Source organism: Lagopus leucura, unplaced genomic scaffold (assembly GCF_019238085.1).
Source record: "Lagopus leucura isolate 7727_CA_CO unplaced genomic scaffold, USGS_WTPT01 Super-Scaffold_100001, whole genome shotgun sequence".
NCBI classification, from domain to species: domain Eukaryota; kingdom Metazoa; phylum Chordata; class Aves; order Galliformes; family Phasianidae; genus Lagopus; species Lagopus leucura.
The window spans coordinates 76,649,052-76,670,038 of record NW_024962262.1 but is presented as its reverse complement, the minus strand read 5'-3'; the positions used below and the strand labels follow the sequence as shown (position 1 = coordinate 76,670,038).

The 20,987-nt window shown below is 42.3% G+C and overlaps 1 protein-coding gene across 1 annotated transcript in view; it reads right to left on the bottom strand.

The window, feature by feature from the left end:
• The window catches only part of CYYR1 (cysteine and tyrosine rich 1), a gene marked incomplete at its 5' end in the record, with an annotated part of 58,229 nt that extends 37,248 nt beyond the window's left edge, over positions 1 to 20,981 (bottom strand). The window contains 2 exons of the mRNA XM_042867365.1: positions 18,747 to 18,852; positions 20,915 to 20,981. Coding sequence (XP_042723299.1) covers positions 18,747 to 18,852; positions 20,915 to 20,981 — 173 coding nt within the window. The remainder of the gene's footprint in view (positions 1 to 18,746; positions 18,853 to 20,914) is intronic.
• Between the last annotated feature and the right edge of the window lie 6 nt (positions 20,982 to 20,987).

The following is a 20,987-nucleotide window of genomic DNA, read 5'->3' as shown; positions in this document are numbered from 1 at the left end:
GAATCTGAAAAGAGAGATGCCAGCCCTGCAGCGTGGTGTGCGCTCTGTTACCTCATGCATTATTTCAGTATGAAATATTTATAAACGGGAGAAAAGGGGTAGGCTTCATCTTCAAAAAGTATAATGATTTTTTTTTTTAAATGTAAGAGCACAACTTGTAAGAATCTGCAACTTGTTTGACATCCTGGGCTTAATAGACCAGTCCCCACTCATCCATACGAAAGGAGCCAAGATTTCACCTCGCTGATTTCTCTTTAAAAATAGAACCTGGAATAAGCAGATATATTTTTATATATAGCTAATTTTGCTTTTTTAAAAAAAAACCAAAAACGTTAGCTCTCCACAGTACACACGCAAATCTTTCTGTAGAAAAACCAACACAGTACAGTAATTATCTTTCCCCTGGCAGCAGTTTGTATACTGCAATTAAAATGGTGGTCGCAGTCTTTGTGTCATGCTGTCACAAAGCTGGTCCTTGGAAGCCCTCAGGGGACCGAAGGAAGAAGATCTGACCACTGAAGGGTCAAACCAGTAAGCCCATAACACAAAGCAGTCTGGAAGACGTCACTGACAGGTAGATCTCCTCGCTCTACCAGATTACACCCGTAAAACGTAACTCCTGTTTTAGCTGGAAACCAGACAAAACAGCAGAAGGTAAATGGATCCCCTGGGGCACTGGGGTTCTGAGCAAGGGCAGCAGTCTTGCAGCTTGGAGGACCTGGGGCTGAAGAGCACAAATCTCTGCAAATTAACCTTCTGTCTGACGTGTAACTCACTAATGAATTCTGCAGAAACAGTTACACAACTGACCTGCTCTCCGTAGTGCAGATAAAGCTTTACTCTTTTTTACCTGTAGATTTAGAATATTTACCAGTACACAGCTAATTGACTCTCTGGAGAACAAACCCAATTCTGCTTCCTTTGAAACATCAGGAATCTAATAATGGTTGTGTGGCATCTTGCAAGCAGGAAAACAGAGGTTGTTACTACCCATCATTTCTCAGGTCATCTTTTTAGGGAATAACTAGCTACTTATATTTTCACTAAATAGGGTGTGATTTATTTATGTATTTATTTATTATTTGGCAATACAAAAGGTCAGTTGACTCTTCTTCCATTCCGCCCCAAAACACGTCCTGTTTCTGTCACTAGCTAGCCTATGCCTTAATTTATATTTCCTTCAAGCCTGCATTATAAATAGACCTCTACGGAGGTACTGTGTGTGCAGATACTTATAAATGCCAGAACCACTGTGACTCCAGCCCAGGGGGCCAAGAGACATGCACAGAGCTGAGCTGAGCAATGGAGAGTGCTGCACAGCCTCTGCCAGCTACAAGAACAGCTTTCCGATGGCATGCACGACTCCCAGATGTCCTGGTTTAAACAGATTGAAAAAAAAAAAACAAACAAACCAAAAACCAAATAACAAACAAACAAAAAACCTCTAAAAGTTAAGTCCACTGAGGATTCTGAACATTTCTTACATGAACTATCTGTGGAATTATAAATTCCAGGCTAGGTAGCTTCACTGTTTAAGCATCAGGACAAATGCACTACAGACAGCGCATTTGCATGCCTCTGCCAAGAAGATAACAGGACACCACTACAATGAGTTACTAAAAAGATTATGCTTTATTAAAGGTAGCTGGTCTGGTTACAACCACATATCTTGGTACAAGGAATTTTTCAGGAAATCAAGCATTTGTTCCTGTTGAAATCATTTTCCCCATCTGCAGTCATTACTCCCCTTTGGTCACTCATTCCTTGAGTATTGTCTGCCTGACTGACAGGTACTGCAGGGAGAGGCATTATTTGAGGAATAAAAGTCTATTCCTAATGTATTTCTATCTTACTAGATGTAGCCTTACCAACAACACAAAAGGCTCCATTTCACTCAGTGCAGCACAGGCTGTGCTAAACCTACGCCATCTGGTGCAGAGGCACACAGTAAGTACCTATTTAAATTTAGAGAGTAGCTACAGTATGACCTACAGATCTCAGCAGTAGATGATCATGTCTGAGCAACATTATGTGCTTCCATTATCACCCTGCCTTTTAAATGGAGCCCTAAAGCTGACAGCACATTAGCTATTTTTGCAAGCGTTGTCTTATTACACATTGCCTTCTTCATGGCACCATAACTAATTCACTGGAAACTTCTAGACATGGACTATACTTTGCAATATTCACTGTCCTGTTTCCTGACATTAAGTTAATAAATTCAAAATGTAACAGCTCTACATCAAAGTACCTCTCTCTGAGCCAAACTGCAGTCTTACTTTCAGTGTATGACTTTGCTTCAGGTTCTGAATGGAGATTACGGTGATTTTTAAATGTGCTGCTTAAGGGAGGCTTGAGACATCCAAGGGAGCTGTAATAAAATATACCTCCATGTGATTAGTTCAAAAATTGCTGCTGGTCTTTCAGCAGAAATGATTTGATGGTTTCAGTCCACTCCAGAATTGAAAGGGATCCAGCTCCCAACAGCCGTAACTGGCCATTAAGCCACCATAACGCACTCCAGTCATGATGCTGACCAGCCAACTCAGCAGTAAGGCTGAAAAGCAAATGCCATTTCTGTTCAGGTGGAGGAGGAGAGGGTAGCATTATCACTATGGAGGTGATAGCCCTCTAATCATGGCCACATCCCATGAAATACAGCATGAAACTTTCCGCTGAATTTGCTAGGAGCTGGACCGGGACCCAGGCTACAGAACAAGCAGTTTTCAAGAGAATTTCATTATAAACAAAACCAAAAAAGAACTAGTCCACATGGTTTACAGCAAAGCCATCCAACCTCAGCATAACCACTTGTACTTATGAAATAAACATTACTGTAAAAAACACTTTGTGCCTTGTCAGACAATTCAAGAAATGTTACACCTTTAGCAGCTAATGCTTCCTCCTTATGACCAGTTCTTTGTGAGAACCACAACAGGCCATCCTCTCCTGTTGTGCTGACCTGGCTAGAGAAAAATGCTTCCTCCTCCTCCCCTTCCTCCTTGCTAGCTGGGTGAGGTGCTGGTGGGAGGCCGTGCATTTGGGTGCTCACCTTTTTGAGGCACTGGTTAGTCAGGCATGTAGAGAAGTGAGCTCCCTTTCCACACACTGCTCATGCAGGTGGCGAGCCAGGAATCAGGCAGAAGGAAGAGCTGATTTATAAAACAGCTCCGGACAGTTTCTCATTTCCTCAAACCAGATCAGGCTTCCTGCAGAAGGATTAGGTGGCTAAGATTCCTCCACCACCCCTTTCTGTTCCCACATTCTGTGAGTTGTTCCACACCACAAAAGAAACATCCCTGGGAGCGGGCTGTTATCCTTGGAGAATGACAACTTCTGGCACTCCTTTCCTGCCTCTCTTTGAACACAAAGCACCTCCAGAAGTAGTAGATGTGCTCCACTATCACTCTACATTTCTTGTACCTGCCTGTGGAGCCCTGCCACCTCATCCACAAGCTCCTGAAGACCAGCTGTTACTGTGGTCTAATTCAAATAACACAGAAGAAACCAAACATTTCATTTGACAAAGCTATTAAGTGGTGATAAGCAGGAAACAACCAGCTTGCCACGGAATAATTAAATGCTTTGAGAATTTAAAAAGAAGTATAACAGTAAGATTATCCTGACTTTTGGTGGGAAGGGAATGTCTTCTTAAAGATAGATCCATGGAGCAAACAACAGGGAAGGCAGCCCCCTTCAGCAGGCAGCCTATGGACAAATTTCTACGGCCCATTTACTGCATGAAGTCGGAAGGTACAACATCCTGCTTCACGTATGCCACAAAGACACTGCACCGATACCAAACTGCTCTGATGAATGGGCTCCAACCATCACTTCTGCCTATGTACTTCAGAGATTAAAATGGCACATGTGAACAATGCATCAGCCATTGCTGTGCACGTGGACCAGAAGCATTTATTACCAATTCGGTTCTACAGCCTCAATGAGATTCCTACTGACTTCAGGATAAATCAAGTTGGCATTTTCAGGACCTTTGCAAATCTGTTTTCAGACTGTAGAAATTAAGACTGAGACCGACATATAAAGGCAGATTAATTTTTTCAAAGACGGTCTTGAAAATAACTAGCTAAAAATGCAACTAAAAAAAATCCTATTTCATAGCTTAAATATAACAGCGCTATGAAAAATATGCTAAGTAGCTTAAGAGAATGAATATATTGTTACTGAAATCTATTTCAAACAGGATAGACCTTATTTTCACTCTCATTTTGACTTTTATTTGAGAAGATGCCATCAAACTCCAGACAATTCCGACAACTGAAATGTGGCTGCAGATGGCTACAAGCTGTTCAGAAGGGACGTGCAAGGAAGGAGAGGAAGAGGCTTTGCCCTCTACATCAAGGAAGGAATGGAGTGTGAAGAGCTGTCCCTTGCCATGAGCAAAATGAAAGATTATGGGTGAAAGTTAGAGTTAAATGCAACAATGGGAGCCTTGTGGTTGGTGTCTACTACAGGCTACCTGATCAAGTGGAGCCTGGTGATGAAACCTTTTTCCTCTTGGAAGCCAACAGACAGTGGGCTGCATCAAAACAAGCATGGCCAGCAGGGTGAGTTAAGTGATTCTGCCTCTCTAGTCCATGTTGGTGTGAGTAGAGTACCACATCCAGGTGTGGAGTTCTCAATAAAGGAGAGGCATAGACCTGTTGAAGCGCATCCGGAGGACAGCCACAAAAATAACCCAAGGGATGGAACACTTCTCCTACAAGGACAGGCTAGGGCTGTTCAGCCTCGAGAAGAGAAGGTTCAGGGAAAATGGGTGAGCAACTGTTCAATATCTAAAGGGGATCTTGCTGAGATGGAATTTTTCCTAATATCCAGTCTGAACCTCCTCGGGTGCAACTTAACACCATTACCTCTCATCCTATCACTGCAACCTGGGAGAAGATGCTGATCCCCACTTCTACAACCTCCTTTCAGGTAGTTATAGAGAGCAACAAGGCCATCTCTAAGCCTTCTCTTCTCCAGACCTTTTGTGTGTGCACGTGCATGTATTTTTTTTCTTTGAAAGGAACAAGAAAGAGCCATGCTGCTCAGACTGAAAACTCAAGAAGTAAGAACACGAAAGTCAACATACACAAAGACATTCAGTTTTCCAACTCTGGGAAGTTTGGAAAGCAAGCACTCCAAAAGCCAAGAGTGACTCTGGATGCCCTCTGCCACAGGAGGCCAACTGCAGAATGTCTGAGTTTTCTGTGACTTCCCAGTGCCTCTTCTGTGGAAGTGAGCCTCTTGCCAGATGCATAAAAATGGGATCTGAAATCCCTAAGCACTTCTGAGCAGAAAGCTGTAAAATCATTTGTTATGTTTTTAATTAAGTTGCATAGATCATCTCTCTCTGTATTGTCACCGAATTCCTGAAATACCACCCAAAAAAGACATTTAATTAGAATGCTGAAATTTTTATTGCAATTTCTGAACGTATTAACATCACAGGAGAGGGACTCTCATTTATGTTCAAAAAAGTTATGCCACAGAGAAAATGAAAAAAGCATCCCTGCACTATCTTGCTAGGTGTTGTTTGCCCTGGCACGGAGGTACTACTTCTGCAAGCAAAAGGCATAAGCTATTCTACGGCCCTTCAGCTTCTATTTTGAGCAATCCAAATAATATTTCATCTGGCACCAGCTGTGACATTTTGACTGTAATCAGCAACAGCTGGAATGAGGCCAGCAACATATTTCACATGAGCTAGCTGCCAGCATCAAGACCTGATGAAGAATTTTGGCTACCAATAGCCTGAGCCACTTACAGCTCTGAAATGTTTCATACCAAGATCAGAGAGGGGCTCTTATGCACTACTACAAGCAATATGCATTAAAGGCCAAGTTTAAATCTGTACAGAGCTGTACATGCCCTTACACATTGAAAATATCTCTGCCAAAGACATACAAATGCTGTAACCCCACTGCTTCATGAAAAATGTGTAATTGCAACCTGTACTACAAAGCACACTGAAAAGGAACAAATTCATGTTACAGAACCCCCTTTATATATGTCATCTGAGATCTTCAAAAGTACATTCATTTAAAATGTATCTTTGTCACACACAAACACACACACACACATATTTTCAGCCAGGAATTTTGCATTTGGTTCCTCGGACCTAACTGGCATTGGAAAACGTTTGGTACAAGTACTAATCCCCAAAGAACTTTGCTGCAAACAATCCTCATTACACAGTAATTCTTTGCTGCCTCTACTTTCTGACGTGTCAGCCAGTTCTTAATCCTTTTAACTTTTTAATGAAGGAGTAGTTACACAATGGCATCATCCCATGAAAGGTCACAGATCTTTCCCCATAGAGCACATCCCTGGCACATGGCAGGGAGGAACACAATGGGATCCTGCTCACAGGGATAAGCAACTGTGGTACAAACATATTCTGCAAAGATGGGGCTCTCAGGCTAAGAGAAACAGCAGCGTGCATTTTGAGTAGAGGAGAAATACTGCAGGAATTCTAGAATTTCCTCTGAAAAGATCTCTGCTGGCGGGGACATGGACAGCAACAGCTCCCATACAAGGACACAGTCAGGTCTGTGCTGGGATGGCCACGCACATCACTACAGCACAGGAGACACAGTGTGATCTCTCCTGGGGAACAGCTGCACTTTCCAGGCCAAACTGTTTTTATTTTGGCTTCTGGGCCTGTTTAGAGCTGCTAGAACAGAAGAGCACGAGCCTGGTGAGGAAGCTTTTCCAAGCAAGGTGCTCGCTGCCAAGGCTTCTGTGTTGCTGCAGACACCATGAGGACCTTCCAAGCCCTCTGGCAGGCCAGGCAGGTGGATAGAGACAAAAAGTAAAACAAGCAGGCTATTTTGTGAGAAAGCAGCAGCTGAAAACTTTATAATAAAACAGGACTGAAAATACTTGGCTACCAAACGAGGGTCACTTTGAAGTTCAGCCTCAAGCAACTTCCTAAGTAGGTTAGACCATAAAATCCAAAGCATAAGGCTTAAATTGACAGGGAGAGAACCTCCAATCCCTGTTTTATGGCTCAGGCCCCCGGTCAGATGGGCTTGTGTTGCTCTTGGGAAACCAGTCTGAGGATTTTGCTGACACTACCGAGAAAAAAAAGTGCTTCTCCAGCCTGAGCACAGTCAGTGGAGCACCAGGAACCCTTACTGCCGCGGAGCTGGTGCAGATCTCTCCTGGACAGGCCAGAGATAGCCCAAATGATGTTGCTGGCCAGTTATGGAGGACAATCTTGTACCTCCTCTCACAGTGGACTGTATTTTCAGCCAGTGTAAATCAGTGCAAATCAAGTGGCTTGACAATTTTGTTCACTTAATTGACAGATTGCACCTCCTGATACAAGTTGAAAAAAATAGGACAGTGAGAAAAATAGAGCGACAGCCATAGCGGTGCTACTGGTGATTATGAAGGAGCTGTTCTGCCAGTTATTAAAACCATTCAAGTGACAGATAACAGTAATATATCTTCTGACTTGTTTCACAGATCCACACACCCTGGGTTTTCTGTGAGCACAGCGAGTGTTGAGCCTAGAAAAACAATGACATCTCATTACAAAGCCCTATCAGCACCTGAAACACAGATTAAATTATCAACACATAACAAGGCCAAAGTGAAAACCGTTCCCCAAGGCACAGTTCTCTCAGGTATAAACTATGGCTGCTAACTGACTTTCTAGGTACTGGTCTCACAAAGCAGATATTGCTTTTATGTTGCCTAAAAGAGGTACTGCATCTCTCCTCAGTGCCAAGAGTGTGTCCTGATGGAGTGGCTCTGGGAGACAACTGGGAAGGTGCAAGAAGGCACCCAGGAAGCAAGCTTGCCCTTTACCACCCACACGGTGCCAGTCTCTCAGGAGGGTCCCATCCCCTGCCAAAAGTCCAATCACTGGGCCGGCTCAACACAGCCCCAGTGACTTTCTGGATCAGCCACCAGGTGTCCCCATGGAGGAGTCACCTCCCCGCATTTTAAGCACCAAGAACTCCCAAGTAACACAATTTCCTCACAGAAGAGACAAGTCAGTCTCTGACAAGAGCCTAACCTTCTATCTGCTGCAAGCTCCTGAGATAATCTGGGATTGCTGGTAGCTCTGCAATAACAGTGCCTTTCTGGAAGGAAGGTGAAGCAGAATACAAACTTAATCAATGTCATCTCAAAACTATTTCACTGTAACCTTAGATAGATTTCTAACTACACAAACTGCAGGTGTTACTTCCCTTAATTCATTAAAATACCTGACAATCTAATGAATACTCAGTACTTCTTGGCTCCCAAGGGCAGCAGCCTCCCTGCAGCTTCCCACTACTCCCTACTCAAGCAGGTTCGCCTGGGATGGCACTGGAGGGGGACCACAGGGCTCTCCAGATGTGAGCTGGGACATCCTTCTGTGTAATTATTCATGGAAATGCAGAACAAATCTTCTCTTGTAGGACGTAACAACACTCTCCTCTAAACAAGGACCAAAAACCAAACCAGAGTGACAAAGTTGCTCTATGACTTGCTAAAGTCATAGAAATTGCTAAATTGGAGTGATGCAAAGCAGGGCTGCTTATCTAGCTGCACACAGGCCAGCTCACACTCAGAGGTGACTCTGCCTGCCAGATAAACAATACAAACCACCCTCTGCTGTGCAAACATCAATCTGGAGGTCAGCTTGTAAACAGCCGCCGTCAGCTTGCCACTTCACAGAACACAGGATAGAGTCCCTGTACCTACCAGCTGGCCCAGAGCATCAGAAGGTGTGAACAGCTCAGACCCCAAATTCTTACTTCTGTGGCTAATGCAAAAGGACCTTACTAGGTCATCAAAGCCTTTCACTGTGGCACCAGGCAGCACCAGCCATTTCCTGAGCTGGCTGCATGTCATCACACGTGCGTCTGGGAAGAAAAACTCACTGGGGTGGTGCAGGAAAAATATCCTTTCCTGATACAGGATTTTAATTTGAAATAACTTGGGTTATAGAAGGTAATGACAATGTAAATTTACCAAATACAGATGTTAAATACCACAGCTTCCTTTTCAATTTCAGCTTATTATCTTATTTCCTTGATGGCAACATAATATCAGAAACACACAAAACACACAGCATCCCTGTAATATAGCAATTTTGAAAGTGTTACTGTCAAGATGACATTTTATTACATTTCAAGAAATATGCTAATTTGATCATGAGTTTCATTTAGCAGTATGAAGGCTCAAGAACAAATATGAATTGTGCTTTTCTTAAAACAATTTTAAATGGAGAAAAAAGCCATAACTTCTCAGCCAGCCCCTGTCGCCTTGAAGCTCTGTTCTTTTGCTCTCCTCCGGAATTTAATATCACATTATCTCTGCAAGGAGCCACATGAGGAAAGCAATGTGAGGTAAGCAGACAGGCAATTCTGTCATCCATTTTCATAATTTCAATTTATGTAAATAGGCCATCCACTGCCAAGCCAAACACAGGGTTACCACCAGTGGGCTGAATAAACAATATTAGCTTTCAGCCAAGTAAATATATTAGCTATCATCGGACACAGCCTCACTGAGGTCTCCAGGGACAAGGAGCATGAGGAATAGCAAGTGGTCAGCACACTGCAGAGCTGTCAGCAAGCAGAAGGGCAGACAAAAATAACTGTTGTTGTCGAAATGTGTAACATTTGCACATGAGATGTTCTGATGGAATAGTTTTAAGGGAAGGTTGATAATTCCTCAGGTTAGATTAACACTACGTATCTCATTCACAACTGTGAGAGCTTCTGTGCTGGACACGGCACTGAAAGAACCCTCACATGCAAAGTCCCACTCTGCCCCAGGAGGTTTTCATTGGAATATACTCATCCATGACATATTCTGCGTCCAAATTCAGACATCAAGCTTTTGTTCCAATTAATCCAAATTCTACCCAGAGGCCAAATAATTTGCCTTTGTTTGAGATCATTTATACTGCTTTTAGAATTGATTAGTCTATCCTAGGTGGATTGCAGGTGTGCAACACCAAAATGTTGTTTCTTTGCCTGACAGGATATTGCAAGTAGAAGACTGTAAGTGTTTTGAAATCTTTGGATGATAACACGCCACATAAGGGGAAAGCAAAGATGATTATTAAAAAAAAGTCGCATTTTTTTAATACAAAATACCACACTAGCAAAAATCTCACTACCCTTCCAGGAAAATCTCAAACATTCAAAGAGATATATTTCACCAAAGTCTTGTACAAAATATGATTAGTGCTGCTTTAATTCCAACAATAACAAGTAAGTGTTAAATCTGTAATGGCTGCATATTTCCTTTCCTGCAGGTTTACATTTCCAAAGCAGCAGATGAGGAGAGTCCTTAAAGCTCAGGGACTTGCTGAAGGATTTGATCCAAACAAAAGAATTAAGAGCTGCTATCACGTAACATTTAAACACCATCATATTATAAGTGCTACTTGTAAGTGAGTAATTCATTTTGGGTCTTTCCAATGCTTGCCTTCTGTCCCTGAATTCTCCTCAACATATTATCAGAGTGTTCCTGTTTTTTGTGTTCTCCATGAGGATTTGTTACAGAGGCATTGTGAAAGGAAGGAACACTGCTTACCTCCAGGTTCTGTCTCACCCGGCTGCTGGAAGGAAAAAAAACAAATGCACAGACAGCATAGGAGCAAACAGTACTGGGGAATCACTGATCAAACCAGCAGTAAATGACAGAGCATCAGCACATACATTAGGGACAGAATTTTATATGTTATTACTAGCCTGCAAACACTGGTGCCTTATGCAGCTGGAAACAGGGCAACAGTACCCTGGTTATGCTCTCCTTGGATAACCCTGACTAAGGACTATATGAAGGACTGGGGTAGCAATAGCTTATACAGTCCCTTTATGCTTCAACAGCAGTGCAGGAGGACCACAAGGTATCCCAATATAAGGTTCACTGCATCTTGGCCAATGAACAGATGATGTTTTACACTAGAAGATCCTTAGTATCTCTGGCATTAGTTACAAACTGTACCACAGTCCTCAATAAAGAGAGAACCTAGAACATTCAGCATTAAACCAAGCCTCCCTTGTGTGCAAAAGGAATAATTCCATTTAATGATAGCTGTAAAAACCTCTTATCTGTGTGAAAGAGCCAACAGAGGGAGGTAAGATGATGTAGCATGCCTACTGTCTATGGTATTAGTGCCTCGCCATCTCATACTAAACACACATTCTGTAGGAACCCAGCAGTATCTTGAGTTTTTACAACCATAAATCATTAAATAAAAAAAAAAAAAAAAAGTTTTATGATAGTGTAAGTTATTTGAAATGTAAATGTCATTACTTTTTTTTTTTTTAATGGAGAAAAATCATTAAGAAAACTTCACTGAATTTCTAAAGATTATATTAACTATGGAATTTCCATCTAGTTGCGGTTATAAATCTCAAAGGAACTTCTGACTGCCCTGTGAATTAGTAGCTCATTTCCTTTAAATTTTAATCGGTCACATGCTCCAAACTTTGTTTCTGTCTCTTAAAGAGGTACATTTAAAATGAAAATGAGAATTTATCTTTGTAGGACAATACAGTTCTAACACGGAACGAGTGCTACAGCTTTTATTTGAACTAGTAGCAACTACACTGTGCACTGCATCATACGGCCCACTTGTCCAGTTTTCGACCCAGAAGTATATTCATTAATAACTGTGCTCTCAGTCAGTTTGATATTACTTACTACAGGGAAACCAGTACTAAATGGAACAGAGTAATCCTCTGAGAATCCTCCAAACTCTGTGAAATCTCAGAATTAGCTAATAAAACAGAAATTGTTCAGCTGAGGGTAGAGAAGGCACGCATGTATCTGAGAAATGCAGGGACCTACTGCAGGGAATGGATTAGTCAGCTGAGATGGGATTTGTCTTGCGTACTTTCTGACCCCACCACAAGTGATGCACCTTGATAAACGGCATCTGAAGTGGGAACGAGGGAGCATGGAGTGGCAGAGAACATTGAGGAAACTGTGGTGGTGGATAAAAAAAGTGTTTTTTTTTTTTCCTTCTGACAGCTGGATTCAACAAGGCACCTAAGTTTACAACTTGCCCCATTAGAACCAGCGCGTGGAGTCTCCTCTGAAGTACACAGTGATTAACTATTGACTTCAACAGGATGAATTTGCATCCACTCACTGCCTTGAAGTTATACATGCATTTAACTACTTCGTTGAACCGATGCCTAGCAGACTATCAGAACTTTCTTGGAAGCTTTGGATGTACAGATGACTGAACAAAATGACAGTTTCTTATCAAATGTAGGGATGTATCTTTCTCCTCCTGGATGAAGGAAAAAAAAAAAAAAAAGGAGAAGGGATACAAAATAACAGACAGAAGAAAAAAAATCTTACAAAGAACAGTTCACTTCTGATCGATGTACTCTTCCAGGTCAAGTCTTTAGATAGGTGTTACTAAATGCTAGGAAAATATTCACCTTTTACATGACCAAACCTTACAGAAAAATCTTACAAGCTTCCAAAACAGACCACTGCAAGTGACAAACACAAAATTATCTCACCTTTTCGCTGAAAATACATTTTAGAAATAAACAGTGCAATAAAAGAAAGTTAATTGTGCTGAATCCCTTAGGAATGTTTATTTCCTCCACTCCAGCGAGTCTTCTGGAAGCCACAGAAAGCATTTCAGTGATTTATACCATAATGCATCCATTTTCAGTTCAAACTCTAGCAGTCTTCGAAACGATGTAAAACAGATGATCCACAGAGATGTCAAGAACTCAGAATCATGCTAACCTTTTTTCTCACTAATAATAGAACATGCTTGTTTACAAAAATCTCCAGTTTTCATTAAAATAATATTCTACTTCTCATGACTACATAATAAAAAACCAACAACATAAAACTTCCAAAAACAAGCAGCCAAAAGAATTCAGTTTTTTTTAAGTCCCAAACATTTATAAAAGAGTTACTTGGATGCCCTGTGCAAAAAAAGAAAAAGAGGTGGAAAATGTGAAACGGGAGCTATCTTTTGATACTTTCTGTTTGGCAAACAAAACAGGTTTTTTTCCATTTTAAGCTGCTTGTCACAACACAGAGTCAGAATTAAAAGCACAATGGGCTAAAGAAGAGACGCCCTAAGTTTTAAATCTGGTGTTGACAAGGGTTTCCTCTACATCCTTCATAAGAGCAGACACTGCTCTGGTCATAAATCTGATTGCACATTCTCTACTGAAGGATATGAGCTGGAACAATAGGCATAGAACAAAAAACAATGGAAGTTCAATCACTTTGCAAAGGTCACATTTCGACTATCAGCTCTTTCTCCAGCAGATCTTACAATGAAAACATGATCCTAGGCCTTTCTTTAAGCTGTAGTTTGTTAATCAACCCCCCGTACAGAGCAAGCTGGATGCCACCTCTTGCAGAGTTTTTCCCAGGCTGAAGCATGAATAGCACACTTCCATAGGCATGGCACATGTTAAAGACCAAGGATTAAAAGTCTGAACGGCTGTCCCTCTCTTACTCAGAATGAAGGGAAATTGTTTTAGTCCAATTATTGGCATCTTGTCCTCCCGGGTGACATGTTTACAGCCAGCCCAGTGCTTAAAAAATCATCCTCAGGCTCTGGCTCTGTCACCTACCAGTTTAACCTGCACTGCATGCTCTTTCGAGGAGACTCTCCTGACCAGAAGCCTCAACACAAGAGAAATAATTACTGAATCAGACTTTTATCATACCTGCTGGCATTGTATCAGAAATTCCAGAGTCAGAGATGCAAAATGTTAACAGTCAGGCAAAGAGCACTTTTCCATATACTCAAGAAGTACTCCAATCACGGGAAATTTTGAACATTGCACTGATGAAGAGGAACCCATTTTTATTTTAAGCAGAATATCAAACAGCTGAAGTGCAGACATAGAACCGTCCCCAACCCATATGTTGCTTCACATATTTATTGTGGGATGCCTGAACGTATCTAATTTTAATTATTTGCAATATACAGTGAATACTAAGCTTCCTGATTTTTTAAAAACTCACTATAGAGTTTAGAGGCTATGCTACTCTTAACTCTTGAAATGTTAATTCTGTCCTTCAGTGTGCTCCTCCTCCATTCCCACCCTCCATTCCATACTGCCACATCAGCTTAAGGGGCACTCTTGCATGAAAAAAACTGTCATTCTCTGAGATCATCTACGTTTCTCACAGTACTACTGGATATGAAGTATTTCACATCAAATACCACACCTAGACACACCATACACGGTTTTTTCTTCAGCTTTGCAGGCTGAGGCCAACACGTGATTTTTACGCTGTTTTTTTCTGCCTCCTTTCCTCCCATTCTTTCTGTCTGCCTTCCTTCCTTCCTGGCTACACTGAGCAGCCTCTGGACTTTGGAGCTTCTGAGGAGTGCTGGGGTTTGAGGCTAGAGCTGAAGGCAGTAACCAAATGTCTCCAACTCCTCTGAGTGACAGAAGGTGAAACACTGCTGGTTGGTTAGTTACAAAGATATGTTTGCTGGAGGCAAATCTGGAGCAGGTTTAAGAGCAAATACACTGCAGTCCTCTCAGTCCCTTGCCCAGCAGCAAGCTGCAGAAGCAGATGCAACATGGGGAAACTGATAAAAGGTCAGTCACCCATGATTCAACAGGCATTGAAACTAGCTTCTGAAGACGAGGGGAATTTGTGTTTCTTGACTTCAAGAGCTAGGATGATGCCAAAGGCTGGAAAGGGCATCCCAGTGCTACCTTTTGATGAGAAATGAAAAGCTGGGCAGGAGGAACAGTCTGGCCATTCGAGTGTTCCTGCATCTTTTCATTTATTGATTACAATTCTATTACATTGCCCATGTCCAAACAGAAATCTGTAATTTGTCCAAGAAATACAGCGTTTTTAGAAGAACTAACTATTGAGCACTAGATGCCTAGAGAATAAACAGGAGGAAATGCATATGCATCAGATGAAATAATGTCAGTTTGTAATTAATGAAAACTAGTGGGAAGGGAAATACAGCTGGAAAACTAAGGCTGTAACAACTTGCTCTGAAAGGCTATCATGAAAAGCAGGAGGAGAAGGAGGAGGAAGGATGTGTCATTTTACATTAGAGATGACCATGAATTTACAGACCACAGATCTTGAAAGCTTACAGATTATACCTGAAGTCCAGCTAAAGGTGGTGTTATGGGACTTTTTACAGTCTTTGGAATCCTAATAGTAGAGTGAGCTGATAACTCTGCATCTGTTCTTCATGTGCAGAAAGAAAAACAGGCTAATCACAGATGCACACAGCCTGGAGGATGTTTGCTGAAAACCTCATCTGACTGAAGAAAAAAACTCCCCAGTGCCCTAAAAAGATGGCAATTTCCTCAAATAGAAAAATCCAGAACCCTACATGGAATATCTCAATGTTGAATCTCATTTTAATGAGTGAAGAGAGAATTAATCACTTAAAAGCTAAAAGCTGCCTAAGTATCAGTGATCATGATCTAGTCACAGTGACTCTGTTTTAAAAGTAGGATAGGCATTATTGGCTGGTGTTTCTATTCTGTTTGCACAATCATAGGCATACGAGTCTAGAAAAAGAAGAGTGAAAGGCATAAAATAAAATATCGAATTGTTTTAAAAAAGAACCTACTGTGTGCTGAAAGGTCCTTCCAAAACTGCAAGGAAAAGTTACTGGTATGTAGAAAAAAACATCCTGGAGAAGATAAAGAACAGGAACCTCAGAAAGACATGCAGACGAGAAAAGTTAGTGATAAACAAAGAAGCACTGAGAATCTCTAAAGAAGCAGATGAGCCAATAAAACACTAAAGACTACTAACAGTGTTTTAGACAATAAAAAGGCACTCTAAAAATAGCCATGCAGATAAAGTCCACTCTTTGGTGTAGGCAGCAAGATCAAAAATGATGATACTGGAAAACAAAGATATTGAAAGAACATAATGGTGTGGAACTATCAGGGCACATAGCTTGTTGGATTAAATCTCTAAAAAAGATTTCTAAACTCAGTTGTTCACAGTAAGACAACAAAAGATGGCTCACTAGCAGTGATTTCCAGATTCCAGGGATTGTATCCTGCAATGTAAATTCATAGATTTCTCATTTGGGGGTGAGGTGACATGAAACTTCTTCAGGAAAACATGTCACATAAAATAAAGACCAACATGGTGCCAAAACAGGTGGCTATTGTTATGGAGCACAGTTAAAATCACAATCTAAAGTCACTTGTTGTGCCATACCACTACAAGCAAAGCTAGTAACTTTAGCAAAGAACAATTAGAAGGCTTAAAGTACCAGACATGTTTTGAGGACAATGACTTACAAACTTACTCATGAAAGAAACTAGTAAATTCATTTATGTTTTCAGTGATGATTGTTTGCTTCAAAACAGATACTGAAACCTAGATGCTCAATTACAGAAAAAAATAATCCCAGAAAGACTTCTATCACCCCGTGCTCAGCTCTGACTGCCACATTTCCAGAAGGAAGTGAAAATAATGGAGTGAGCTCAAAGGCAGGCCAAAGAATTGACCCCTGGACAAACCTTACATGTGAGCCTGACAGAGTTCAATCAGCTTACCGATAAGGTTCAGAGTTGTCACAATGACTATTTAGGGCCACATTTCAAACTCACATGTAAGTTAAGAGCTGGCTTTAAGAATTTCAGCCTTCATTTCCCTGCAAAATTTCCCAGCAATGTTAGTAAATTAACTACAGAAGAATTTAGCAGGGCAGGTGGTCAATTCATTAACGCCTGAAGTTTTCAAAATGAGATTATGCATGTTCATAGAAGTTACACCCCATGCAGCTTTTAGTGAGAAAAAAAAAAACCAAATATGCGAAAACTATGGTTCAATCACCCAACATGTCAGATCAGAGGAGTAATAATGACTTCTGACTTGTCTTAGAGTTTATGAATTGAAGTACTTATCCATAAAAAAATGAGAAGAATGAAATACCTCCTTCAGGTCACACTGACAAACAGTGTTTGTAAAAGCCACTTCAGCATGCATACAGATACACACAAACCTTTCTAACATGCTAGTGTCACTTGCATTTCAGTTCTAACTCAACAGCTGTTTATGTTGGTTAAATAAGTGCACAGAAAAGTAGTTGTGAACCTGGTGTTAAGCATGGTTTGAATATCTCAGCAGTCCTTCCAAAGAATCCCTTGATAAATCCCTCCCACAGCATAGCTCTGACATCAGACTAGGCAAATGCCAGTGATGTTCATGGCTAGTGGGAGAGGAAATCCACTTGCTTTGCTGCTCTATGGGAAACTTCCTTCTTACAAATGATATACTGTGCTACTGTATCTATCATTCCTAACCATGTACGAACAGGAATGGAGCATATCTTCCCATGCATCTAAACAGGACAGCAATCTTGGATGGAGAAAAGAAAATTAAGAAAAAAGGATATATTCTCTAGGTGAGAGGAAAATAAAATCACTTGTCATTCTCCAAAAGCAATCAATATTAAATATATGCTTTCTTATTTCCAAAGGAATGAAGGATTCTGATGTTCCATCCTTATTTTATTTACTTCAGCCCAAGAACTGTCTGATCCGCTTTAAATACTGTGGATCAATTCTGTATTAAAATGCCATGCTATGCCTACTCCTTCAAAGTGCTACATAATAAGCTGAAGGCAACAGTGACATATTCTACAGATACAAAGCCTGCAACAGAGGTGTCTTTCCAGAAAAAACTACTGCCTTTGAATTCACTCCTTCCCAGGCACTGAGCAATCCACCTGACATACCACATCTTCTTTCTCTGGTTTCAGCTAAGAAAACAAACCAAAAATACAGAGAGTCATAGAATCACTGAGATTGGAGAAGACCACTAAGATCATCTAGTCCAAGTGTCAACCCGTAATCACCATGCCCAATGACCATGTCCCTTAGTGCCACATTTATCCTTTCCACAGACTGCATGCTAATGGGTGAAGAAATCACTGATGAGGTTGACAAAAAACAAGGTCAGATGCCCTGTCTTGAAGAACATTTTGTGTTTTGTTTAGGTTTGTCCTCATATACAAATGAAATACTTACGGGTTTTAAGTTTTAAGTTAAGTTAAGCCCAGAGCCTGGAGTCAGGTCAACTAGTACACAGAATTTTCTCTTCTTCCTCACCAATGCAGAGCTAACACCTGCACTGGAGACTAAGATTTTTATCGATATGCTTTCCTCTAGCCAGAAGATATTCATACCAACTCCATTTCACCTGCATTGGTTCTTCTAAGCACTGTGAAACATGCTATTCACACCACAGTGCTGAAGGATCAGATTACCCTCACCTTGAATCTATTCAGTAAACCTCATCAAGAGCCAAAGCACAATTTAGTGAAAACAAACAAGTCAATAAAAAGAAAAAAAAAATAGTAAAGCAAAAAGGATCTAAATTGCAAGATATTTCAATAGCAGCTCAACTCAGGTATTGTAACAAAGCATTTCAACAAAAAATACAAGTTTTCTACATACAGTCCTCTTCATTTGAAGAGCTTGAAGCAAAGTTCTCAGCACCTGTACAGCTTGCTTTCAAAGGCTTCAGCAGCGTACACAAGTTAAGGACATAACCTTCAATCTCAGCAAGTTTCTGGTATAAGCATGCCTCAAAAATGCAAGAAACGTGAGACCTTACAGCATTAACAACACTTGTTAGCAGCAAGGAAAGAAACAACTAAAATCCCCCAAACCAAACCCTGTCAGTGTTTATTGCCAAACATAGTTTCCAGCAACCTGAATTTACATCAAGTTCATGAACAGTGAGCATCATTTGTTCTGAAGAGCAAATATACTCACGAAAGGACATTCCCAATGTAAGCATAATATGAACAGCAGTAGGGAGCGGTCCCATCACAGCAGTAAGCCTTGCAGTCATTATCACACTGAGCCAGACAGTCTTCTGCTGAATAAAAATAACATTCATGCAGTCAAACAGCAGCAACAACAAAAAGCCATAGAATACAGCTTTAAAGAAAATGCAATCTAACAGTTTTATACAATCACAGGACTTCACTTGAGGCTTGGCCTGACCCCATAATCCAAATAGCAGCCAATTCCCTCTCATTCCAAATTTCAGTGAGAAGTTCATATTTAGATGCTCTGTGTATGCACATTTCGTAGCTGGCTGTATCAATCCCTTCTCATACTAAATCATTTAAAATAAAAAGAAAGCATTTCAAAATGTCAAGACACCACAGATTATCTTTCTGTCTTCCAATGAAGACTCCAGAGAACTACCTGAAGCCAAGCTGCCTCCCACACTGCACTGCTGGGTTGGAGAAGAGGGAAATGAAGCTGTCTGTGGGCTGGCTCCTGCCCCATGTCCCTGCTGGAGTGGTCCAGAGTGACACTTAGGGCTGCTTGGGGTTCCCCAGCCAGTGGCCAGCGCTGCCCTTGCTGTATACCAGATTGACTGCCAGCTTCATCTCAGTGGGGCCCTGCCAGCCTAGCCCAGCCCCACTGCAGCCAGCTCTGCCCGCCACCATGCCAAGCTTTCTTGCCTAGGAAGCCAAAACTGTCCTCAGCAGCAATGCTCTTTGGGACTGATGAACAGCTCCAACTGTGAAATAACAGTAAGCAAGTTCTTTACAACTAAAGGATGTGGAAGGACACATTCTTTCATTTTAAAGTTCAATCTCCTGTTTGATAATCACTTTGTGGTGTTGCAAAGCCCTAGGCCATGTTCCCTAAGGTAAATGACAGATTTCTCCTGTCTCATCCCATGCTCTCCTTCTTGACCATCAAGAGCTCGCTCACTCTGATGACTCCATTAGCATTTGTAGAATCACAAAATCATTAAGGTTGGAAAAGACCACCAAGATCATCTTGTCCAACTACTATGCCCACTAACCACATCCCTCAGTGCCACACCATGAACACCTCCAGGGACGGTGACTGCGCCATCTCCCTGGGCAGCCTGTGCCACTGCTTCACTGCTCTTGCTGAGAAGAAATTGTTCTTAACACCCAACCTGAACCTCTGCTGGTGCAACTTAAGGTCATTCCCTCTTGTCCTGTCATCATTACCTGGGAAAAGAGGCTGACCCCCACCTCGCACAACCTCCTTTCAGACTGTTGTAAAGATCAATGAGGTCTCCCTGAGCCTCCTCCAGGCTGAACAACCCCCGCTCTTTCAGCTATTCCTCATAAGATGTGTTCCTGACTGTCATCCATTGTGGCCCAGCTTTCAGTGTGATGGGGTCTGGACAACCCAACCTCATCGTAGCAACCTCTGTGACCACCTCCTGCCCACAAGCTCCCAGCTTGCAGCAAGGCTTCTCTGCATGAGGCTGCACAGCGAGCTGCCTGAGCTGCTGATCCATCCTAACACTCACCATCTTAATTTCACACAACAGATTTCAGCAGGTCAGCTCCCATCACCTGTGCAGGAGCAGAGGCAAGCACCAAAGTGAGGGTGAGGGCAGGAGAGGCCAAATGCAGCTCTGAACCTGTGCTCTCAACCTGAGCAGTTACCCCTTTTAGAGAAGGGCTACACACCACAACGCGGCACGACAGACAGCCCCACCGATCTGCAGGCTAAGCAGAGTAGCCGGACATGAAAGCGACCCAACGCATTTGCGATCCAGGAGTGCTTGAAGCACTGCACGAGAGAGAGACGATGAAACACCTCTCCTAATTCAAGCAGCCCGCGCTCTATCAGCAACGAGGAGCCCTCCTTCCCGGGAAGTTACTGCAAGTGCTGAAGTTGGGCAGCGCTCGGGGTGCCACAGCAGCCCCCAGCAGTGCTCACCGGGTTACACGGGCCGTCCTTCCCAAACCCCCCGCACACTGAAACCAGTCCAGCCACGAGAGGCCTGGGGGGGGAAAGACCCCAGCACCTCCCGGCACGGGGGCTCCCCCCGCGCTGCCCCCGCCCGCAGCTCGGACGGGCACCTGGCGGCCGTCCGGCGGGGCCCCGCATCGCCCCCAGCCCCTCCGCTCCCCCGGCTCCCCGATCCCGCTGACCTTCGAGAATAAGGAGGAGGAGGAGGAGGAGGGTGGGCAGCGGCACCCCCCGCGCCCGTCCGCGCCGCCCCGC